Source organism: Chanos chanos, chromosome 4, assembly GCF_902362185.1.
Source record: "Chanos chanos chromosome 4, fChaCha1.1, whole genome shotgun sequence".
In the NCBI taxonomy this organism is placed as follows: Eukaryota; Metazoa; Chordata; class Actinopteri; order Gonorynchiformes; family Chanidae; genus Chanos; species Chanos chanos.
In genome coordinates this window covers 37,417,174-37,434,755 of record NC_044498.1, presented here as the reverse complement: position 1 = coordinate 37,434,755, position 17,582 = coordinate 37,417,174, and the positions used below count along the sequence as shown (strand labels likewise).

At 40.0% G+C, this 17,582-nt stretch overlaps 2 protein-coding genes across 4 annotated transcripts in view; one reads left to right on the top strand and one right to left on the bottom strand.

Moving 5' to 3' along the window:
• The window catches only part of klhdc3 (kelch domain containing 3), a 28,389-nt gene extending 16,333 nt beyond the window's left edge, over positions 1 to 12,056 (bottom strand). The window contains exons 1-8 of the mRNA XM_030771196.1: positions 11,834 to 12,056; positions 9,571 to 9,817; positions 7,798 to 7,974; positions 7,148 to 7,263; positions 6,434 to 6,505; positions 4,441 to 4,654; positions 2,369 to 2,455; positions 776 to 884 (exon numbers count right to left, since the gene is read on the bottom strand). Of these exons, the coding sequence (XP_030627056.1) occupies positions 776 to 884; positions 2,369 to 2,455; positions 4,441 to 4,654; positions 6,434 to 6,505; positions 7,148 to 7,263; positions 7,798 to 7,974; positions 9,571 to 9,724 (929 nt within the window). The 5' untranslated portion in view covers positions 9,725 to 9,817; positions 11,834 to 12,056. The remainder of the gene's footprint in view (positions 1 to 775; positions 885 to 2,368; positions 2,456 to 4,440; positions 4,655 to 6,433; positions 6,506 to 7,147; positions 7,264 to 7,797; positions 7,975 to 9,570; positions 9,818 to 11,833) is intronic.
• Positions 12,057 to 13,202: 1,146 nt separating this feature from the next.
• gpatch11 (G patch domain containing 11) lies at positions 13,203 to 17,371 on the top strand. 3 transcript variants are annotated; one of them, XM_030771973.1, is made up of 8 exons: positions 13,203 to 13,297; positions 13,719 to 13,945; positions 14,030 to 14,071; positions 14,208 to 14,328; positions 16,397 to 16,487; positions 16,598 to 16,723; positions 16,859 to 16,940; positions 17,071 to 17,371. In XM_030771973.1, the coding sequence occupies exons 1-8, from the start codon at positions 13,248 to 13,250 to the stop codon at positions 17,127 to 17,129; spliced, it is 798 nt and encodes a 265-aa protein (XP_030627833.1). In that variant the 5' UTR covers positions 13,203 to 13,247; the 3' UTR covers positions 17,130 to 17,371. The 3 variants fall into 3 exon arrangements, with proteins under 3 accessions (XP_030627833.1, XP_030627835.1, XP_030627836.1); XM_030771975.1 differs by having other exon boundaries at positions 14,030 to 14,078; positions 14,212 to 14,328; XM_030771976.1 differs by lacking the exon at positions 14,030 to 14,071 and having other exon boundaries at positions 13,719 to 13,949; positions 14,212 to 14,328.
• The last annotated feature ends 211 nt before the right edge of the window (positions 17,372 to 17,582 follow it).

The following is a 17,582-nucleotide window of genomic DNA, read 5'->3' as shown; positions in this document are numbered from 1 at the left end:
ACCTCCCCGGCCCACTGACTCAAACCCTCATCATTAGCTCCTCTATTACACCGCTACTGGCCAATCAAGTCTATCTGTTCAACCAGTCGGCATATCAGAGAAGTCAATCTATACAGGAGCCGAGAAAGCACAAAGAGTCCTCCCTCTCTCTCTCTCTCACGTGCAAACACACACACACACACACACACACACACACACATCTACTGTAAGGCAATCTGCAGGACTCCCTCCATATTCTGTGTTTGAAGCTGTACAGGATGCTTTGTCTCTGAAGAGTAAGAGTGGGTCTGTCCTACTCATTTCTTACCTTCAGTGCACCACTGATTACAGTCAAGGCTGTACCCATGAGCCTGTCCATTCTTCTCACTGTACAGTTAGACCACCACTGTTTAACCCTTTCATCTAACAGAGGCTCCCTGTTTGAAATGCTGTACAAATAACCACTTTTTGGGATAGTAGATGGCATTTGGCAGACTCTTGTGGTGTGGAAAAATTCAGCAAATAATAAAGCACAACCCAAATGTTGCTCCGGTGTTTGGAGTTGAATTAAAGTGGCTATTTCCAGCATCTGTCCATAGTAATTACTGGTACACTGACTATGAAGAGATGAAACCTACTAACTGTGAATTACACTTGAGTAAAACACCTACACACAGTGGTGTTTGGTTTACACAACTACTATACTTCCTAACTATGAAACAGTCAGGCAATTATCATGGTCAGACAAAGGTCATATCACACAGCTCTGCACTGACTGCTGTCCAGAATCCCTCACCTGGTTCCTCCAAACAGGATGATACGATCTCCCACCATACAACAGCACTGTCTCCGTCGAGGACATGGACCTTTCCCCTTTGGCTCCACTTTCTTCCAGGAGAATGCCTCTACAGTGAGGAACACACACACACACACACACACACACACACACAAAACACAGTTATAGAACAACACTGAAACAACTGAATGCCTATATTCAACCATAAGTCATTGTGGTTTAGCCTGAATGTACATCCAGTCAAATGTGAATGAAGTGTAACTAAATTAACGGCATAACTGTTAATGTGAATACCGGTTAATCCATGTAAGGCCACAGACATCTAAAAATGTTTCAATGAGAGCTTAAAAGTAGACTGCCGCTGTCTTTTATTCTGAGTACAGCTCTCTCATTCATTCAGATTATTACACAAACCTGTCATGCTCTGGGTCTACCCTGTTTCCTGTACAAAGCTGTCCTATTTCAGTTCACGTCTGACTGATTGTCTACATTTAGCACAAAGACAAAGGCAGCAGCAGAGAGAGGAGGGACACAGAAAAAGAGAGTGAGAGAAAATGAGAGAGTGAGAGAGTGTGTGTGTGTGTGTGTGTGTAGGGAGAAAGAGAGAGAGAGACAGTCCTTGAGGCTGAACTCCGTGCTTCAGAAATAGCCATCGCTTATTCTCCACTCATCTGTGAACCTGAATGGATGACTGAATCACTGCTCATTCACTGCTGCCTTATATGGCAGAGCTCTGTACCAGCCTCTACTCAAGCCATTCATCATAGCAACAGCATCACTGCGTTGCTATGGTGACGTTTCACTCAGCTCCATCAGTGAAGCAGCTACTCGGTCAGAGAGAGTAATACTGCCACCAAGTGGATACTTACAGCACGGCATATCAGACTACTTGACACAACTCAGCAACAACAACCTCACTTGGTTATGTTATGCCACCATAACAACAGCTACTATGACAAACACTCTATCCTAAATAGGTTACTGAGTTCATATACTTTTGATAGCAACAGATAACTTCAGGCTGACATTGCTGGCTTTCAGTGTTTAATCTCAGATCGGGACCAGTCAAATACTGATCCATAAAAGACAGAACTTCTGAAATATCAACGAGATCAATTCCAAAGAGGCAGTCATTGCCTTGGTCAAGTACAAAGGATTAGATCATGTCAATGTCATTGATTTTAATTTAATCAAGATTTTGATTCTTATTTGTTTTTATGTGCTGGATCCACTAATGAATGCATCCAGTGTTTGTCTAGAGAACACCTCAAGTCCAGAAAAAACCTTAAACTTATTCTCAAAATAAATTTCCCAATACCTTTATCATTCTACGAAAATTCCTGAGAGAAAGCTAAATGTAGTCAGTCTTCATTCTGGAACACTAGAGCTCAGCCAACTGTGTTTAGTGTGGCACTGCCATAGAATTGGCCACGTGAGAGAGAGAGAATGACGGGTGTGTGAACAGGGCAGCCGAGACTCCCTCCTCACCAGGATGTGTAGTAATGTAAACTGGGTTAGAATGAGCCACACTGATCTGTCTGCACTACAGAAGTGTGCCAGGACCACAAATAGAACAGAGCGATCCTTAATCACCTGGGTTGAACTTCCAAAGGTCATTGAAGTGACGATCCAGCCGAGCGTTGTAGCCCCCAAATATATACAGTTCTCCGTTGTATGCAACTAAAGGGGTAGATAAAGAGAGAGAGAGAGAGAGAAGAACTGTAACACACAGAAGTCAGAATAGGCATGTGTGTGTGTGTATAGAGTGTAAAAAGACAGTTTAAGGACCATAGCATGATCACTATGCCTCAGTAATATCTTTCTCACTCACTTACTCAGCAGTTTTCACTATATCTACGTTCTTTGTATAGTCACACAACCAAATCATTGTATGTCCTTCTTCCATCTTGAAGATGGCTGAGTCCCATTCAAAAGTGCTACAGTATCATCAATGAGAAAGACTAAAATCCCAAGGCATATGTTTCACACGAAGTATATGCAAAACATCTGAACAGTGTCTTGAAATTCTTAGAGCGTGTCAAAAGTACTTATTTTAACATTTTTCAAGACAATTATGAGAGAAGGCACCAAAGACATTACATTTAACAAAAGCCACTGAGATGCACAGCCTATAATGCACCAAACGGCAGTTTCTGAGCTCACATGAAAATGCAAGGTCACAAAGGCAGCCATGTGTGTATAATTGAATCATAAAAGTAAGAAAGCTGGAAAATGAGAGTATGGTGCTGTCATTTCTTTTTGAAAATGCGAGAGTGCTCCCTAATTGGAGTGGCTTTTTATTTGGTACTGTTCACCAGTGAAAATGATCTGAGCTGATAAACTTTCTCATTAAAAAACAATGAAATTTAAATTTCGAGAAGGACCAGGGCCTTATGAGTCATTCAGAATCGTGGTGTGGAAAATAATGTAGGGCACCCCTCAGAATCTGAACTTTCTGTATCTGCACTGTCACTCTAACAGCTCTTGGAGTTTGATGCCCAAATGTCAGAATCCCACACGAAAACTGACTATAGCAAAATTTGTTGAAATAGCATCTGAGAAAAACTGAAACCTGTGCATGTGAAGTGCAAACGAAGCAGTTGGTGCTAGTGTATCATCAGCTGTGTTCTGGTGTTTTCTGATCTTGTATTTGCTTTGTTTTGATACATTCGTACAATATCTTAATTTTTATGTTAAAAATGTTCAATATTTCAGTACATTAGTAAATAATGGTTGCTGTGCACTGGATATAGGGAGAACAAAATTCGTGTCCAAAACATAACAAACAGTATGGTACATAATGTTTCCTTGCAGACTGCAAAGCAGCACATCCATTAATGTTTGCTTAATTCTAAAGTGTCTCATAATTAGGTAACTGGTGTGCGAAGTCCTTTAGCTATTTCGCACTAGAATCACAAGTTGATAGATATATAGGTGCTTTACAGTGTTTTAGCGATATTTGGGGAAACTGGTTTGGGGTTTTTGGCTGGGCTGAGCGCGCACTGCTATTTTTCCCCCCATTTAAAAATAATGTGAAATAGGCTTTTGGTATCCAAAATTTCAGTCTAATCTGGTATCTGAACTTAAATGGTTTAAGTTTGCTCACCAGAAAAATGTTGTGTGTGTGTGTGTGTGTGTGTGTGTGCATGTGTGTGTGCAGGAGAGAGAGTGGATGAGTAAATGAGTGAATGTGTGCATGTGCTTCTTCCAGGCAGAATGGCTCCTGCGGCCCTCTGGCAGTAGCTGCGCTGAGGGCACGCGTGTACGTGTGTGCGTGTGTGCGTGTGTGTGCATGTGAGTGACTGAGAAAGAGAGAGAGCGAGAGAGTAAATGAGTGAATGTGTGTATGTGCTTCTTACAGGCAGAATGGCTCCTGCGGCCCTCTGGCAGTAGCTGCGCTGAGAGCACGCGTGTACATGCGTGCGTGTGTGCGTATGTGTGAGTGACTGAGAAAGAGAGAGAGCGAGAGAGTGAATGAGTGAATGTGTGTATGCGCTTCTTACAGGCAGAATGGCTCCTGCGGCCCTCTGGCAGTAGCTGCGCTGAGAGCACGTATGTACATGCGTGCGTGTGTGTGTGTGTGTGTGTGTGTATGTATGTGAGAGTGACTGAGAAAGAGAGAGAGCGAGAGAGTGAATGAGTGAATGTGTGTATGCGCTTCTTACAGGCAGAATGGCTCCTGCGGCCCTCTGGCAGTAGCTGCGCTGAGGGAGTGTTGAGCCAGCAGTTGGTCTCTGTGTCAAACACTTTGATCTTGTTGCAGTAGATCTCATTATTGGAGTGGAAGGGGCCAAATCGATCTGCTCGACCCCCAAACACAAACATTTTGGTGCCAATGATGGTGGCAGAATGGAAGTCTCTCCAGCGAGCTGGGGTACCCTGTGAACAATAAACCCAGCCATCAGCGTCTGGTCCACCATATTTAGAGCAAAGTTCTCACAAATAACACCCAGTAAGGAAGTATGCATTTCATTTATGTTTACTATTAATGGTTAACAGTCAGAACACTTGTCCCCAGATCAGTATAATTTAAAGATAATATCTTTATCTCTCGGCAGTAAAGCTGACTTATATTTGGTTTAGAGAGAATTTATAAGCTACCCACTAATTTTGTGACTCCTGTACGAAAAAAGGTCAACAGTGCCCCTTTGTGGCCAGTGATGCAACAGCCATTTTCCAACATTTCAGATTCAGAGGAGCTAAAGAGACCTTAAAATTCTGTGTGGCAAACTCTCGTAATAAAATATTTGCCAAAGTAGTTTAGGTCTGTATGATCACATGTGCTGTTGATAAAGAAATCTTAGTGGAAGAGTAAAAAAACACGTTTGCAATTTGTTCTTTGCACCCTTGAGCTCTTACATTAAAACTATTATACCCATGGGGATTTGATGCATTCCACTGGCTATGAGAGCTGAGTTCCAGTATACAAGCATGAACACAAACGAGACACAGTGGGAGTCAGACGGCCAAGATCTGAACAAGCCCAACTATGGTCTCACAGAAACCTACACCCATTGTTTACAGTGAAGGATGCTAACTGTTAAAATTCTGAAATTCCACTCTGTGTGTGAAATAATTCATATTCCAAACAGTTCCCCTAACGGGATAACAAAACACAAAACAAAAGAAACTGTAAAGCTTTTCCTCAAAATCACAATAAATCATGCCGAGAAACAGGTTAGTTTGAATACATTTAACTCATCGGAGGGCCAGTTTTCGCTGTCCCTAAATAACAGTGAGCAGTATTAATAGTGAGCAGTATAAAGTCTGCCTAACAAAGCTATCCTGCAAGCTTTTGTATGACTGTGACAAAGCAAAGCATTTGAAATGCTTTAGATTCCAGACTGTTCACTGACTGCACTGACAGGGTTTCTGTCTGCCATGGACTTTTGCATCTGGGACACAAAACGGGTTTTGTACAAAGACAAACATGCATTTGGGTTTGTAAAAAATGGATTTTGGAGCGGCCAGAATAAAAATACATTTAAATGCCAGTCATTTTTGCTTTGACAACTGCAGCTTCTCTTTTTGTGGCTAAACCACTTCAACAAACCAAAACTTGAATAACCAGTCACACAGTACATAAACATGTCATACATTTACACCATACAATTAGACTCACACATGCATGTGGCATATGCACATATGCGCGTGCGCGCACACGCACACACAACCCTACGTTGTTGTACAGAGACTTAAAAAAAACAGCTCAGAATGACCCGTGAGCTCTGCACATGCCTGTACCACCTGCAAAAAGAGGGGCACTGCCTTAGCTTTCCTAAATGCCTTTACTGAACACACAGCGGCATGTGCAAATCCACACACAGTACCCTGTAATCCCAGAGCACTACCCTCCTCCTGCACCAGGATTTTCATTCTTGGCTCCATCCAACCACACTCCATTAAACAGGTCCCCTGTCAGGACCTTCTAGTCTCTATGACCCCCCGTTATCTGATCAACCTTTAACCGCCCCCTTTTCACTTTTAAAGGATTCTCTCTTTACTCTGCTAGTTCAGATTACTGAAATTACAGATATAATTATATTATAGTTTGGGTCCCATCCTGGAGAGCATGGAGCTAATGACATTTGAAAGAGACTCTTAATTACAGGCACCCTTACGGTAACTGAAGGTCACCCAAAGGGACAAAGTACTTACGCGTGCATTGATCAGAGACCAGGTCATAGTGGTAGTGTCCAGTTTGTGGATGTCATTGGAAAAACAGTCAGCCTGCGACAACAAAAACAAAGTCGTGAGCAAACAATAAAAATCAAAGTAATGTCAATGTTTGGCAATGAGAATGCACTGAGAGAGGCTATTGAACCGAGTGCTGTACACTCTGCTCAGACAAAACTACTTACAAACACAACGCATGTCAATGGACTCAACTGTGTGTATATGTGTGCATCTTGCTGAGAGGGTTGTCTATATCCCTGCAGCTAAGTAATGTGAGGTTAGCTCATAAGCACGGCGGACCAAAATAATTTATGAACCTTTTAAGACAGATCTCATCTGCCTGCCGAGAGCCAGCTCTGCTCAGCCTCGGGATAGGTGACGTCTGTCAAACATCAAAAGGCAACTCCTAGCACTGCAAGACATTCATCCAGCGACGTTTACACTAGAAAAGTCCACTGGATGCATCATAGCATACTTCCTCTAATGAGCTTAACATGAATTCATCAGCCGAGGTCAGGAATTGGGAGGACTGTTGAGAGACGCTGAAGTGCTAATGAGCAGATAATGGCATTTATTAGCATCTAGGTTTTTTTTTTTTTTCTGTCTTCATGATGCACATCGATTGCTTAAGAGAAGCTTTAAGTGAATACGGTCTTATTAAAGGTTACCACGTGGAAAGTTGGCCAGAGTACCTACCAGCTGTTCATATCCCCCAAAGATGTACATAGCTTTGCCAAGGACGCAAGCTGAATGGCCATCTCTTGCCCCAGGGACTGTTCCGGAGATCTTGGGTGTGAACCACCTGTGGTTATCTGGGGTAACAGAGAGAATCACATGAGGGTCTGGCAGGTTGCAGACAGGGCTCTATTAACTATGACAGACTTCATTTCTTGTTGACCTCATTTCTCTCCAGTTGCATTCCACCACTGTCAAAAAAAAAAAAAAAAAAACCAGGGGGAAAGATCTAGAGGTCGGCGCTATAAAAAAAAAAGCAAAACTTTTTCTCTGTCTTATTCAGTTTAGTTTTGTTTGTTAAAATGTTGATCTGTTTCTGATTTTGGTTACTTGGTTTGGATCTGGGTGCCATAATACCACGAGACAAGTTTCGTTTGTTCAATCTTTGATCTGTGCTGTGCGGTGAAAGTAAACAGATTTGGACGTTGGAGTGCACAGGCAAACACGATGAAGGCCTGCAGTGCTTCTACAGTCTCCATGGAAACAGTTCAACCTTTGTGAAGGTTCAAGTTCCTTTCAGTCAGTGTACCAGTGGTGTAACAACAACAGAGGGCAGGGGACAGAGAGAAAAACATTAAAAAAAAAACACACACATCATTTTGGGCACTTACTGACATCGAAGGCATATAAGACGTTACAGGCCCCCTCTGTGTCATTTCTTCCTCCCCAGATGTAGATGGTATCGTCCACCAATACCGCAGTGTGACCGTAACGCATGTAAGGTACGTCCCGGGCGTGTTCCCTACCGGCCGTCCTCACCGGGGGCAGTTTTGTCCAGCGCAGTGACACTGAGGGTCAAAGAAAGAAGAACACTAATTAACCACTAAGCAAATTTAAATATCTCCACATGCTGATAAACAATGTATCCAGTTATATGTACAAGGGGACACAGAGGTTGATTCTGAATCATGACAAACAGGAGCACAAACACTTACACTTTACATTGGCCTAAGAGCTGATCTCACAGCACAATATGACACCACTGGAATCTCTCTTTGGGTCGCAAAGCATTTAATTCAGTAAATGCTGAGATGTCCTTTGGAGTTTTCCGAACTGATGCATTTAATTAACTACTTAAACTCCACTATCATTAATAGACATAACAAACAAAACATCCTAGTCCAGGACTAAAAAAGGCTTTCGGCGGAGGATGCGCCAGAAGGGTATTTAGTGAAATTCCGTCTACGCTTAATCCATCTGGAAAACCACCCTGTGTTTAAATATTTGCTTTTATACGTCTCATGAGACAAGAGGCTCTACGAAAGCTGCCTTAAATTTCCTGTGGACAAATTAAGCATCTGCAGTGACAAGGAGAGCTCCTCATGTCAAGGCAATATACTGGAGATCAATGTCATTACACCAGTGAACTACAAACAGTGAAACACACATCTAAAACCACAAAACAGAACAGCTCCACAGGAACACTCTTTTCTCATTCTTCAGGACCAACAAGATTTTGGATCAGTAAAATTATGATCTATCCAAATCTCATCCTATGAATTACTCCTGAGTACTTCATTTTCATCTGCCTCATCTAGCACCGCCCAGAGTAAACCACACCCACACACACACCCACATACACAGCGGAGCAGTGCTGTTCTGCAGCCTGCCCAGATTGTCTTGATCAAAGAACTGACTGCTTATCACTCTGAATACGTATAGCCTGTCACTCAAAATGACTTGGCATTGAAAGTATTACCCGACAACTAAGAACTAATACTGCTGCCACTTATAATGGGTCATTTACCTGCAATCTGACAATTAGCTGACTCTGATGGTTAAAATGTGTCGGTGAAACGGAGTTTGCCAAACAACTGAGCCAACAAGCCTATGTTACTATGTTTCAACAGTAAAAAGACAAAAGACAATCAACTGCAATAGTAAGTGATAGTAAAACCAACTTAAATCAGTGTCCTGAACAGAAGCCCTTGATCTTCAACTATACTTGAGTGAAAACCAGGTCACAGAGTGAGTCATAAGAGCATTTGTCATGAACTCGCAGCACCCGTTTCAAAAATCCTGTCAAACATCTGCTGGAAAATAACATAGAGTTTGGGCTGACAAAATGGAGTTGGACACAAACAAATAGGAGATACAGGGTACGGAACCCAAACAAATTAAATCATTCTAGTCACAATGCTCTGACAACCAGATTATAGTTCTAACAAATTTCCCTTATTTTTCAGTTACTAGGTTTTTAGCCCTTTCACAAAGCATATAGAACTGTCACACCACAAAAAAATACCCTACTGTCATATTTCAAAGAAAAGCTTTTGCCGGCAGACAACACCAGGGATCACTCAGGAGTGCGAGTACGACTGAAAAGGCATTTACTGATTTGTCTTTTGTTTTGAAAACGTGCCAAAATCGGCCAGCTGTCTCACCAGTGTTGAAGACATGAACGTCAATCTGTCGCAGTGTCTCGTAGTCTTCACCAGAGCAGTACCCGCCAAAGGAGTAAACCTTGTGCCCCACTGCCACGGCGGCATGGTTAACCCTCCGTGGCCCTCCTTCCAGGTGCACCGTCCAGCGTAACATCTCACGCTCGGGCACCTCCGAAACAATCGCTCCTTAAACCATCACCCCCTCATTGGAATGAGCTCCATCAAGCTGTGTGTGCGCTGTCAGAGGCTGGAGTTGAGTAGAGAGCAAAAACAGAGTGTTCAGAAGAGAGAGAGAGACAGAGAGAGAGAGAGAGAGAGAGAGAGAGAGAGAGAGACTATGAGAGGTATGCAAAGGAGAATTAGCTCTGCAGAAGCAGGAGGGAATGAGACGGGTGCTTGGGTGAACGACTATGCTTCTTTCACATGGCTGTTGACAGGGCAGATAAACCACTGGGTTAACTGTACTACAGGGCAATGTTAAGAGGTTGTCAGCCGCACCTGAAAATCTCACCACATATGCCCATATAAAGTCTTATCATCACACTCTCACATCTCCACCTACTAATCAAACCAAAGAGAAAAACAACTCTGAATGATGGCTCACCTATTTCTATGAGGCTAGCTCTCTTTGACAAACACCCTGTTTTTGACAAAATCATTCAATTTCAAATGCCACAAAATGTGCAGTTCCAAACATGCACATGCCTTTTCCAGCAAGTGGACGAAAAACACAGGCCATTGTACTTAAGAATTTTATAGCATGTTGGCTATTATGTAAGAGTGGAGGCATACAGCTACTGAAATAAGAGGATCAGCTGAACTTGGAAAAGCTGAGAACGTCTGTGGTAATTCCTCACATGAGCTAAAGAGTTCAGCAGCATGAATTATTTCCTATCACTGAGGGAGTCCTGAAGTTTCCGTTGTGTGAATGCATATGGACAGAGAAAGAAACAAAGGGCATGTGTGCCAGTGTGTATATTTAGTGAAAGAATATGATAGCCTACTTGTCCATGCTTGTCATCACAGCTTAATCTGATATAGCTCAGTATGCGTGCAGCGGGTGAACTCCATGCCTCAAGTTCTCCCACTATACCCCATGGATCACTTGAGTTTACTTCGCCACATGACAATCAAATGCCTGCAAAGGCAATTTTATCATGTCTGTAAATGACAGTGTTGTTGTTGTTTTTTTGTTTCTTTTTACGATCCAAGATTCTCAGAAGATTATTTGAAATATGTTTGACTGCATACCAAATCTATACACATTTGATCTGAATAGAGGTTCTATGAAGGCTTAAATGAAATGCTAAATTGGTAAAATATCAAACTAAGTATAGTAAGTAATTTATGTTTCTGTCTCACTGAGATGTTCTGTTTTTAAAAATAACCCTCACAGACCACCTTCTATTTAAAGTGCAGCTTTCAATCAGAACATAACCACTGCACAAGGGCATATAACTTTGACATTCATTTATAACACACTCGCTTGATTTAATATCCACAGAAGTCTAGCAATGTCATAAACAGGTTTCAAGATAGCAACACTGGAGCAATAGCTCTAGCTGTCTAGCTAATTTGGCTGATACGCTTGTGTCTTAGCTTGGAGACAATGCTGTCAGCAATATCTTTTTTATTTTGCCTGTTTTCACGAACAAGACCACAAAATACATCTCAGGACCTGTCAACCTGCCTTCGCGGGATCAGCAAACAAAAATGATACGGAGTGAAAAACTATGACTGCTAATGATAAAAGCAACTTTTGAGCTGTGCTATAGCACTGTCAAGCAAATTAAATTAGCTACAGGGTCAGTTACCAGTAGTGACATATTAAGGCGGTAACATCACATCACATATTCCTGCACAGTAAAAAAAAACAAAAAAAAAACATTAACGTCACGCAACGTTAAAATCAAGCAGTTTAAACCAAAAGGCTAATCTCTAGCATTATCATACCGTCAAACCTTTTCCTGTATTTATACAATCCTCGTTCATTATCTTTACTAGCAGTATAGCATACATTCAAACCTGACGGGCTAACGATAGCTATGTTTATAACCAGCTATCCCTCGTTTGGATACTTTAGCTGACCGGCTAGCAGAGCTAAAAATATGGGTTATTCTATACATATAACCTACACGTGTCAATTAAACATTTCATTTTATATAATTCGCTTTTCAATTAACCCGACAGACTTAGTTGGCTAGCTATCTAAAGGTCTAGTGGGCTAAATATGATATCTAGATTAGGTTTACAGGCTACATACCTTTTCAAGTAAGGAAAGCCAGTAGTGAGGTCTACTTCCTCTGTGACGTCCTGTTTACGACCAGTTTTGACAATACTGATTAGAGGCTGCTTCTTTCACAAACCTTGTCAAGCTAGTTCGTCTTTTGTCGCAAATTTAACCATAAATACTTATTTAAATACTAATGCTGAAAGCACAGAAGGAGTCTCCTTCTATGACATGCAGGACTTTGCGACATACGCTCACTGTAGCTTGCTAGATGTTTACACCTCTTTCCAAGGAAGCACATGAGCTGGAGAGCTGGAAATGCTAGGTTAAAAGGTCCTAGAGCCAGCATATACTGCATGTCACACGTGATCACCACAAGAGGGAACCATTTTCCTGGCCATTTGAAACCCCCTGTGTCAATTTACCATTACGTTTAATTCTACTATAACAAATCCCCCTGTTTCTTTGGTATTAGCGGTATTTAGTTTATTTCAAAAATACATTTTAGTGTCGAACCAGTGCAATGGATCATTAACAGATGTAACTGAACGAGATATGTTTGCTGATATTGAATTAACACTATAAAAAATGTTTTATAGAGTCCCAATAGAGCCGGTTGGCAGTACCAATACTGCCCCCCTCAAAAAACAATTATGACCACGCGTACTTTTTAAATCCTTTGACTTGTATAGCGATTTTCAACTCATTGCATTAACACTCTTAACACTATAGTTCATCAAGCCGTCACCGAAAAAAAAAAAAAAAAAAAAAAAAAAAAAAAAAAAAAAAAAATATATATATATATATATATATATATATATATATATATATATATATATATATAACTTAAACAATTAATGTATGTTCCATCAAGAACACACAGATACATAATAGAACAGGCTGAAAACATTCCGTCAAAATACTTCTTAGCTGATTATGCTTTATTGTTTTCGTTTCATATTTTATTCTTAGCTTTGACATAACTAAGTGTGTAACAGCCAACATCTTGAACGAATGCATGGATGGAGCCCAAGCAGCGTCCAAAACGTACTATCGGTATTTCTAAAAAATAAAGACCTAAAGGAGGGTGTATCGCTTAAGAAAGGATTACACGAAAGGCTTTTATTATGAGAGGATCGGAACCACTTTTTTGTTGTCATGAGACGCGGGCTGCGATTTTTTACGTAGCGTTGATATTTGGTAGCTTGCACATTACTTAAACTCATTCAGAGATATAATGTCCATTAAATATTGTTTTTATCAAATGAACGTTTTTACGTGAGGAGAAAAAGTATGTCGATACGGACATTTTAATTTATCAGGAACCCAACTTTCGTAAACTGTACCTTTCGGACTCTTTAAGACAAGGGATCCATCTCTAACGCAGCTAGTGAGCCATCAGATAGATACAATATTTACAATCATTAGATCAAAATTGTAGTAACAAATGGCTGACGAAGAAGACGATTATATGTCCGATGCTTTTCTCAGTCAAATGTAAGTCAAGTGTATGAAGGAAATCAAGATGTTAGAAGAAACAGGTTAACTACATTGCAATTTCAGTGCAGGCGTACTTAATAGTTGAGGCAACTGTAGTATTTCGTCTTATTGGAGAGTGAGGAAAAGTAACATAATTCAGTCTTCTCATTTATTATTTTAATATAAGTTAAATTCTCTCAAACTAAACTTGCAAAAGTGAGGTCAGGACGATCGGTGATCAAAAGCATCTAATGACCGAGCTAATACATATCGCTTGCTACTTTCGTTCATGTCAGAGATGTCAGAGAATCTTAAAACTGAATAACTAAGTCAGTGAAGTAGCTATTTGCTGAATGCACTGGAAGTAAACTAGTCACACCATACAACAGAGGAGTTTTTCCTGCAGTAAATGCCACAATTCTCCATTCTGATCGTTTAGATCAGACGTGCGGCCGGGCGTACCAATGGTGAAGCGGGCTAAAGAGGCTATGAGGCGGGAGGTACTTCATAAAGAGAAAAATCTGCAGAACCGTCAAAAGAGCTACAAGGAACAGGAGCGAGAGAGCCGTGAAACAGCTCTGAGCAGCTCCATCAGCAAAGAAAATAAAGGCTTTTCGCTGCTGCAAAAAATGGGTTATAAAGCAGGTCAAGGCCTCGGCAAAGAAGGTCAGTGGTTGTTAACGTATTGGAGAGGATGATGTAATGAACTGAAAGACACTTATGTGTAAACTTTGTTTACTTGTATTTCAGGGGCAGGCAGAGTTGAACCAATACCACTCAACATTAAAACAGGTTTGCTGTTTTTTCCCCCAGTAATATTAAATGCCTTGTTAATTGCTCCACCATTCCTTAGTAGTAATTTATGTGATGTGTAAGGATGGAAAGTAATGTGTATCTTCCTGTTCTGGTTGTCATGATACCGAATTAGACAGGGGTGGTATTGGAATGGAAGAGGCTAAGAAAAGAAAGGCAGAGGAGGAGCTTGAACATTACAGGCAAAAGGTGCAAATGAAACACCAAGCAGAGAAAAGATCACTAGAAGACTTCAGGTAAAAAAAGAATAAACATACACGCGTGTGTATATATATATATATATATATATATATATATATATATATATATATATATATATATACATGTGTGTGTGTATGTGTGTGTGTGTGTGTGTGTATGTATGTATATGGGTCATTTCAGGGTCAAATCAGATAAGGTTGTTGCAGCACCGTCTCAGATTTTGTTCAGACCTTGTCTATATCATGCATGGGTCCCAAAACCAAGGCCTGTAAAGTATTTCTGTTCAAATTCTATGTTTTCATGTTTTTTCAGCCCTAGATATTATTTCATTTTTTTGCCTCAAAAACACCTTATCTGGGAAGCCATGTTTGGGCATTAATATTTTGACAAATATTGTTCCTAGCTTCACCAAACGTTGTAGGATGGAAGACAAACATGTTTTCTGCATGCCAAAACCTTTAAACGCCTGTAGTGCATGCCATTTTATTTTAAGCCTTAGATTTGGAAAAAAAGTGCAAAATTCCTAAACGAGAGTGACATTGAGGGTACTACAAAGCCACATTTTTGCACCAGTATGATATCAGTCATCATTTTTCTGCAGATGCAATCTTTTATTAATTTTTTGCCAATATTTGAAGTCTCTACCCCCAACGGACATGAAGGTATTATGAATAAAACATGGCATGGTCGCATATTTTGCTCATTTTCATAGCATGAAAATGGTGTGTGGTGTAGCTCATAGGAACATAAAATGTACATGGAAATTTATTGATCTATGGGCATTGAGGGTACAAAGTGCCAATGTCCTTCTGTTTTTCCTTCCTACAAAAAAAAGAACCAGATTTGAGAGATATTTTACCTATGGCACCAGAAACGTCCATTTCAGGATAACATTTTTTTTTGCCTAAGCATCTCCATGAATCAGTGAATAATGGAACATAGGGATTCTACTTATAAAGAAAACACGAAACATGTACCCAGTTCAGTCGTGTTCTTCAAGTTAAATGTTATTACATGTTATTATGTCACATGTCATTTCTAGTGCATAATTTGCTACATTGCACATCATTTTCAATAAAGTTATTTACTTTTTGTTGAGTATCTTATTCTTTTTTTTTAAATATGGGACATAAAATTTAACCACTTCATAGAATATAGCATCTATCAGAGTTAATGCCTTTTTCTATAATGAGGCCCTGATAGTCAGGAATGTAGCTTGCATTAATGACCTATAGTAAAATGAGCCTATAGAAAACATGCATTTCTTTACTCCAGTCAGTATTTCAGAGGCTGGGACACACAAAGTGGAGATAATAAGCTTCTTCATTATGGATTTTTTTTTCCAAGAGATAAAACAATGCCTTTAACTATGTGTAATTATCTATGAAGGATATTGGCACGTTGTACACTAAATGACCATACATTAAGCTATTTCCATGTACATTTTCATGTTCCTACTAGCTACCCCACATTCCATTTTGATCCTATGAAAATGACCAAAACATGCTACCATGCCTTGTTTTGTTCTTAATAACTTCATGTGCATTAGTGGTAGAGACCTCAAATATTGGCACAAAGTTAATAAAATATTGTATTTGAAGAAAAAATAATGATTGATACCATTTGGGTACAAAAAATCTAAGGCTTTATAAAAAATCAGTAGGCATGCAGTACAAACTTTAAATGGTTCAGTCATACTGAGTTTGTCTTCCATTCTACAAATTGGTGAGGCTAGGAATAATACTTCTCAAGATATTATTGCCCAAACATGGCTTCCCAGATAAGGTGTTTCCATGAGTGTAAAAATAAAAAATATCAAGGGCCAAAAAAATATAAAAACATTGGAATTGAACAAAAATATTTTACAGGCCTTTGTTTTGGGACGCAAACATTCAATCGACAATCTTTGAACAAAATCTGAAATGGTGCTGCAACCACTTTCCTGGATTCTGGCTGATGTGACACAGACTGACCCATGTATGTGTGTGTATATATATATATTTATACAGTATGTATATATTTGTTATGTGGATTCTGCTCTTCTGAATTGACATTCTATGGGCACCTGTTAATGTATCAATCTGGATATCGTTCTTTACAAAGAACACGGAAGAGAACGGAGAGAGAAGAACGACAGATTGAAGGAGACATGAGGAAGAGTCAGCGTGCTTGTGAGCAGCTTGACACTCAGAAGGTCACTAGGGCAGACATTCCAAATCATCCATCCATTCCACAAATAGCAGCTCCTGCAGTGGGAACTTTGGTTTTGATTATTTTTATCTTATTATCTCCTGTTTTGCATAGGGCATTACAACCCCAAGAGAACAGTGGTACTGGCCAGAAGTCTTAAATCAGGAGGAGGAGGAGGAGGAGGAGGATGATGAACAAGAAGAATCCAAGAATGATGAAGCAGAGGAGGATGAGTTGACTGTCAGTACGCTCTGTGATGTCATCACTTACAAAACAAGACACTATTTTTAATCTAAAAATGTTTCTGTACATAGAAAAACTCTTATTCATTATTCACATATTATACCTGTCACTACTTCATTTTGTGTCTTTCAGTCATTAGACAAGCTGCATTTTATCACATCCTATCTGAGAGGGGTGCATTTCTACTGCATATGGTGTGGAACAACCTACAATGGTAAGAATGGCATGGGAACTTCATGCCTGTTTTGTAAGAAAATTAGAACATACATACTGTACACAAATACATTTTTGGAATTGCACTTACATTAGCTGATATGTGGTTGCATGCCATTCCCACTGAACAGATGAGGAGGACTTAAGCTCAAATTGTCCTGGTGACACTGCAGCAGACCATGATGACTAAAGCAGCTGAGAGACAGAATACAGACAAGAGCCATTTGTCTGTGTCCCAGATGGTTCTCTCACAATGTGGACACCTAGTTATCGGTGTTATTTATATTTGGAGATATCGTGACTAAGTAAAAGTTTTGGACGTTCTGAGGATGCAGAAAAATGCATATTCTGTGCTATGCACAGTAATAAGGAAGTATGTTTTGAAGTAGTGTAATTTTATTTGACTTCTATCGATGATCTCTGCCTGTATTATGTAGTACAATAATTAAAATGTGCATTGTTCTTTTTTGTGAATAAAGAGTTGGACATTTTAATGTGGTGTGTCAAACAGAAATGCCGTAGTAAAATTGAAAGGAGACAGTTGGTTGCAGGGGGTGACAGTATGTCATTAAGTGGTATATCATAATTAACAATTTCACAGTTGTCAGCATTATTTGACTTGTCTCTCTCACAGTCAGCCAGA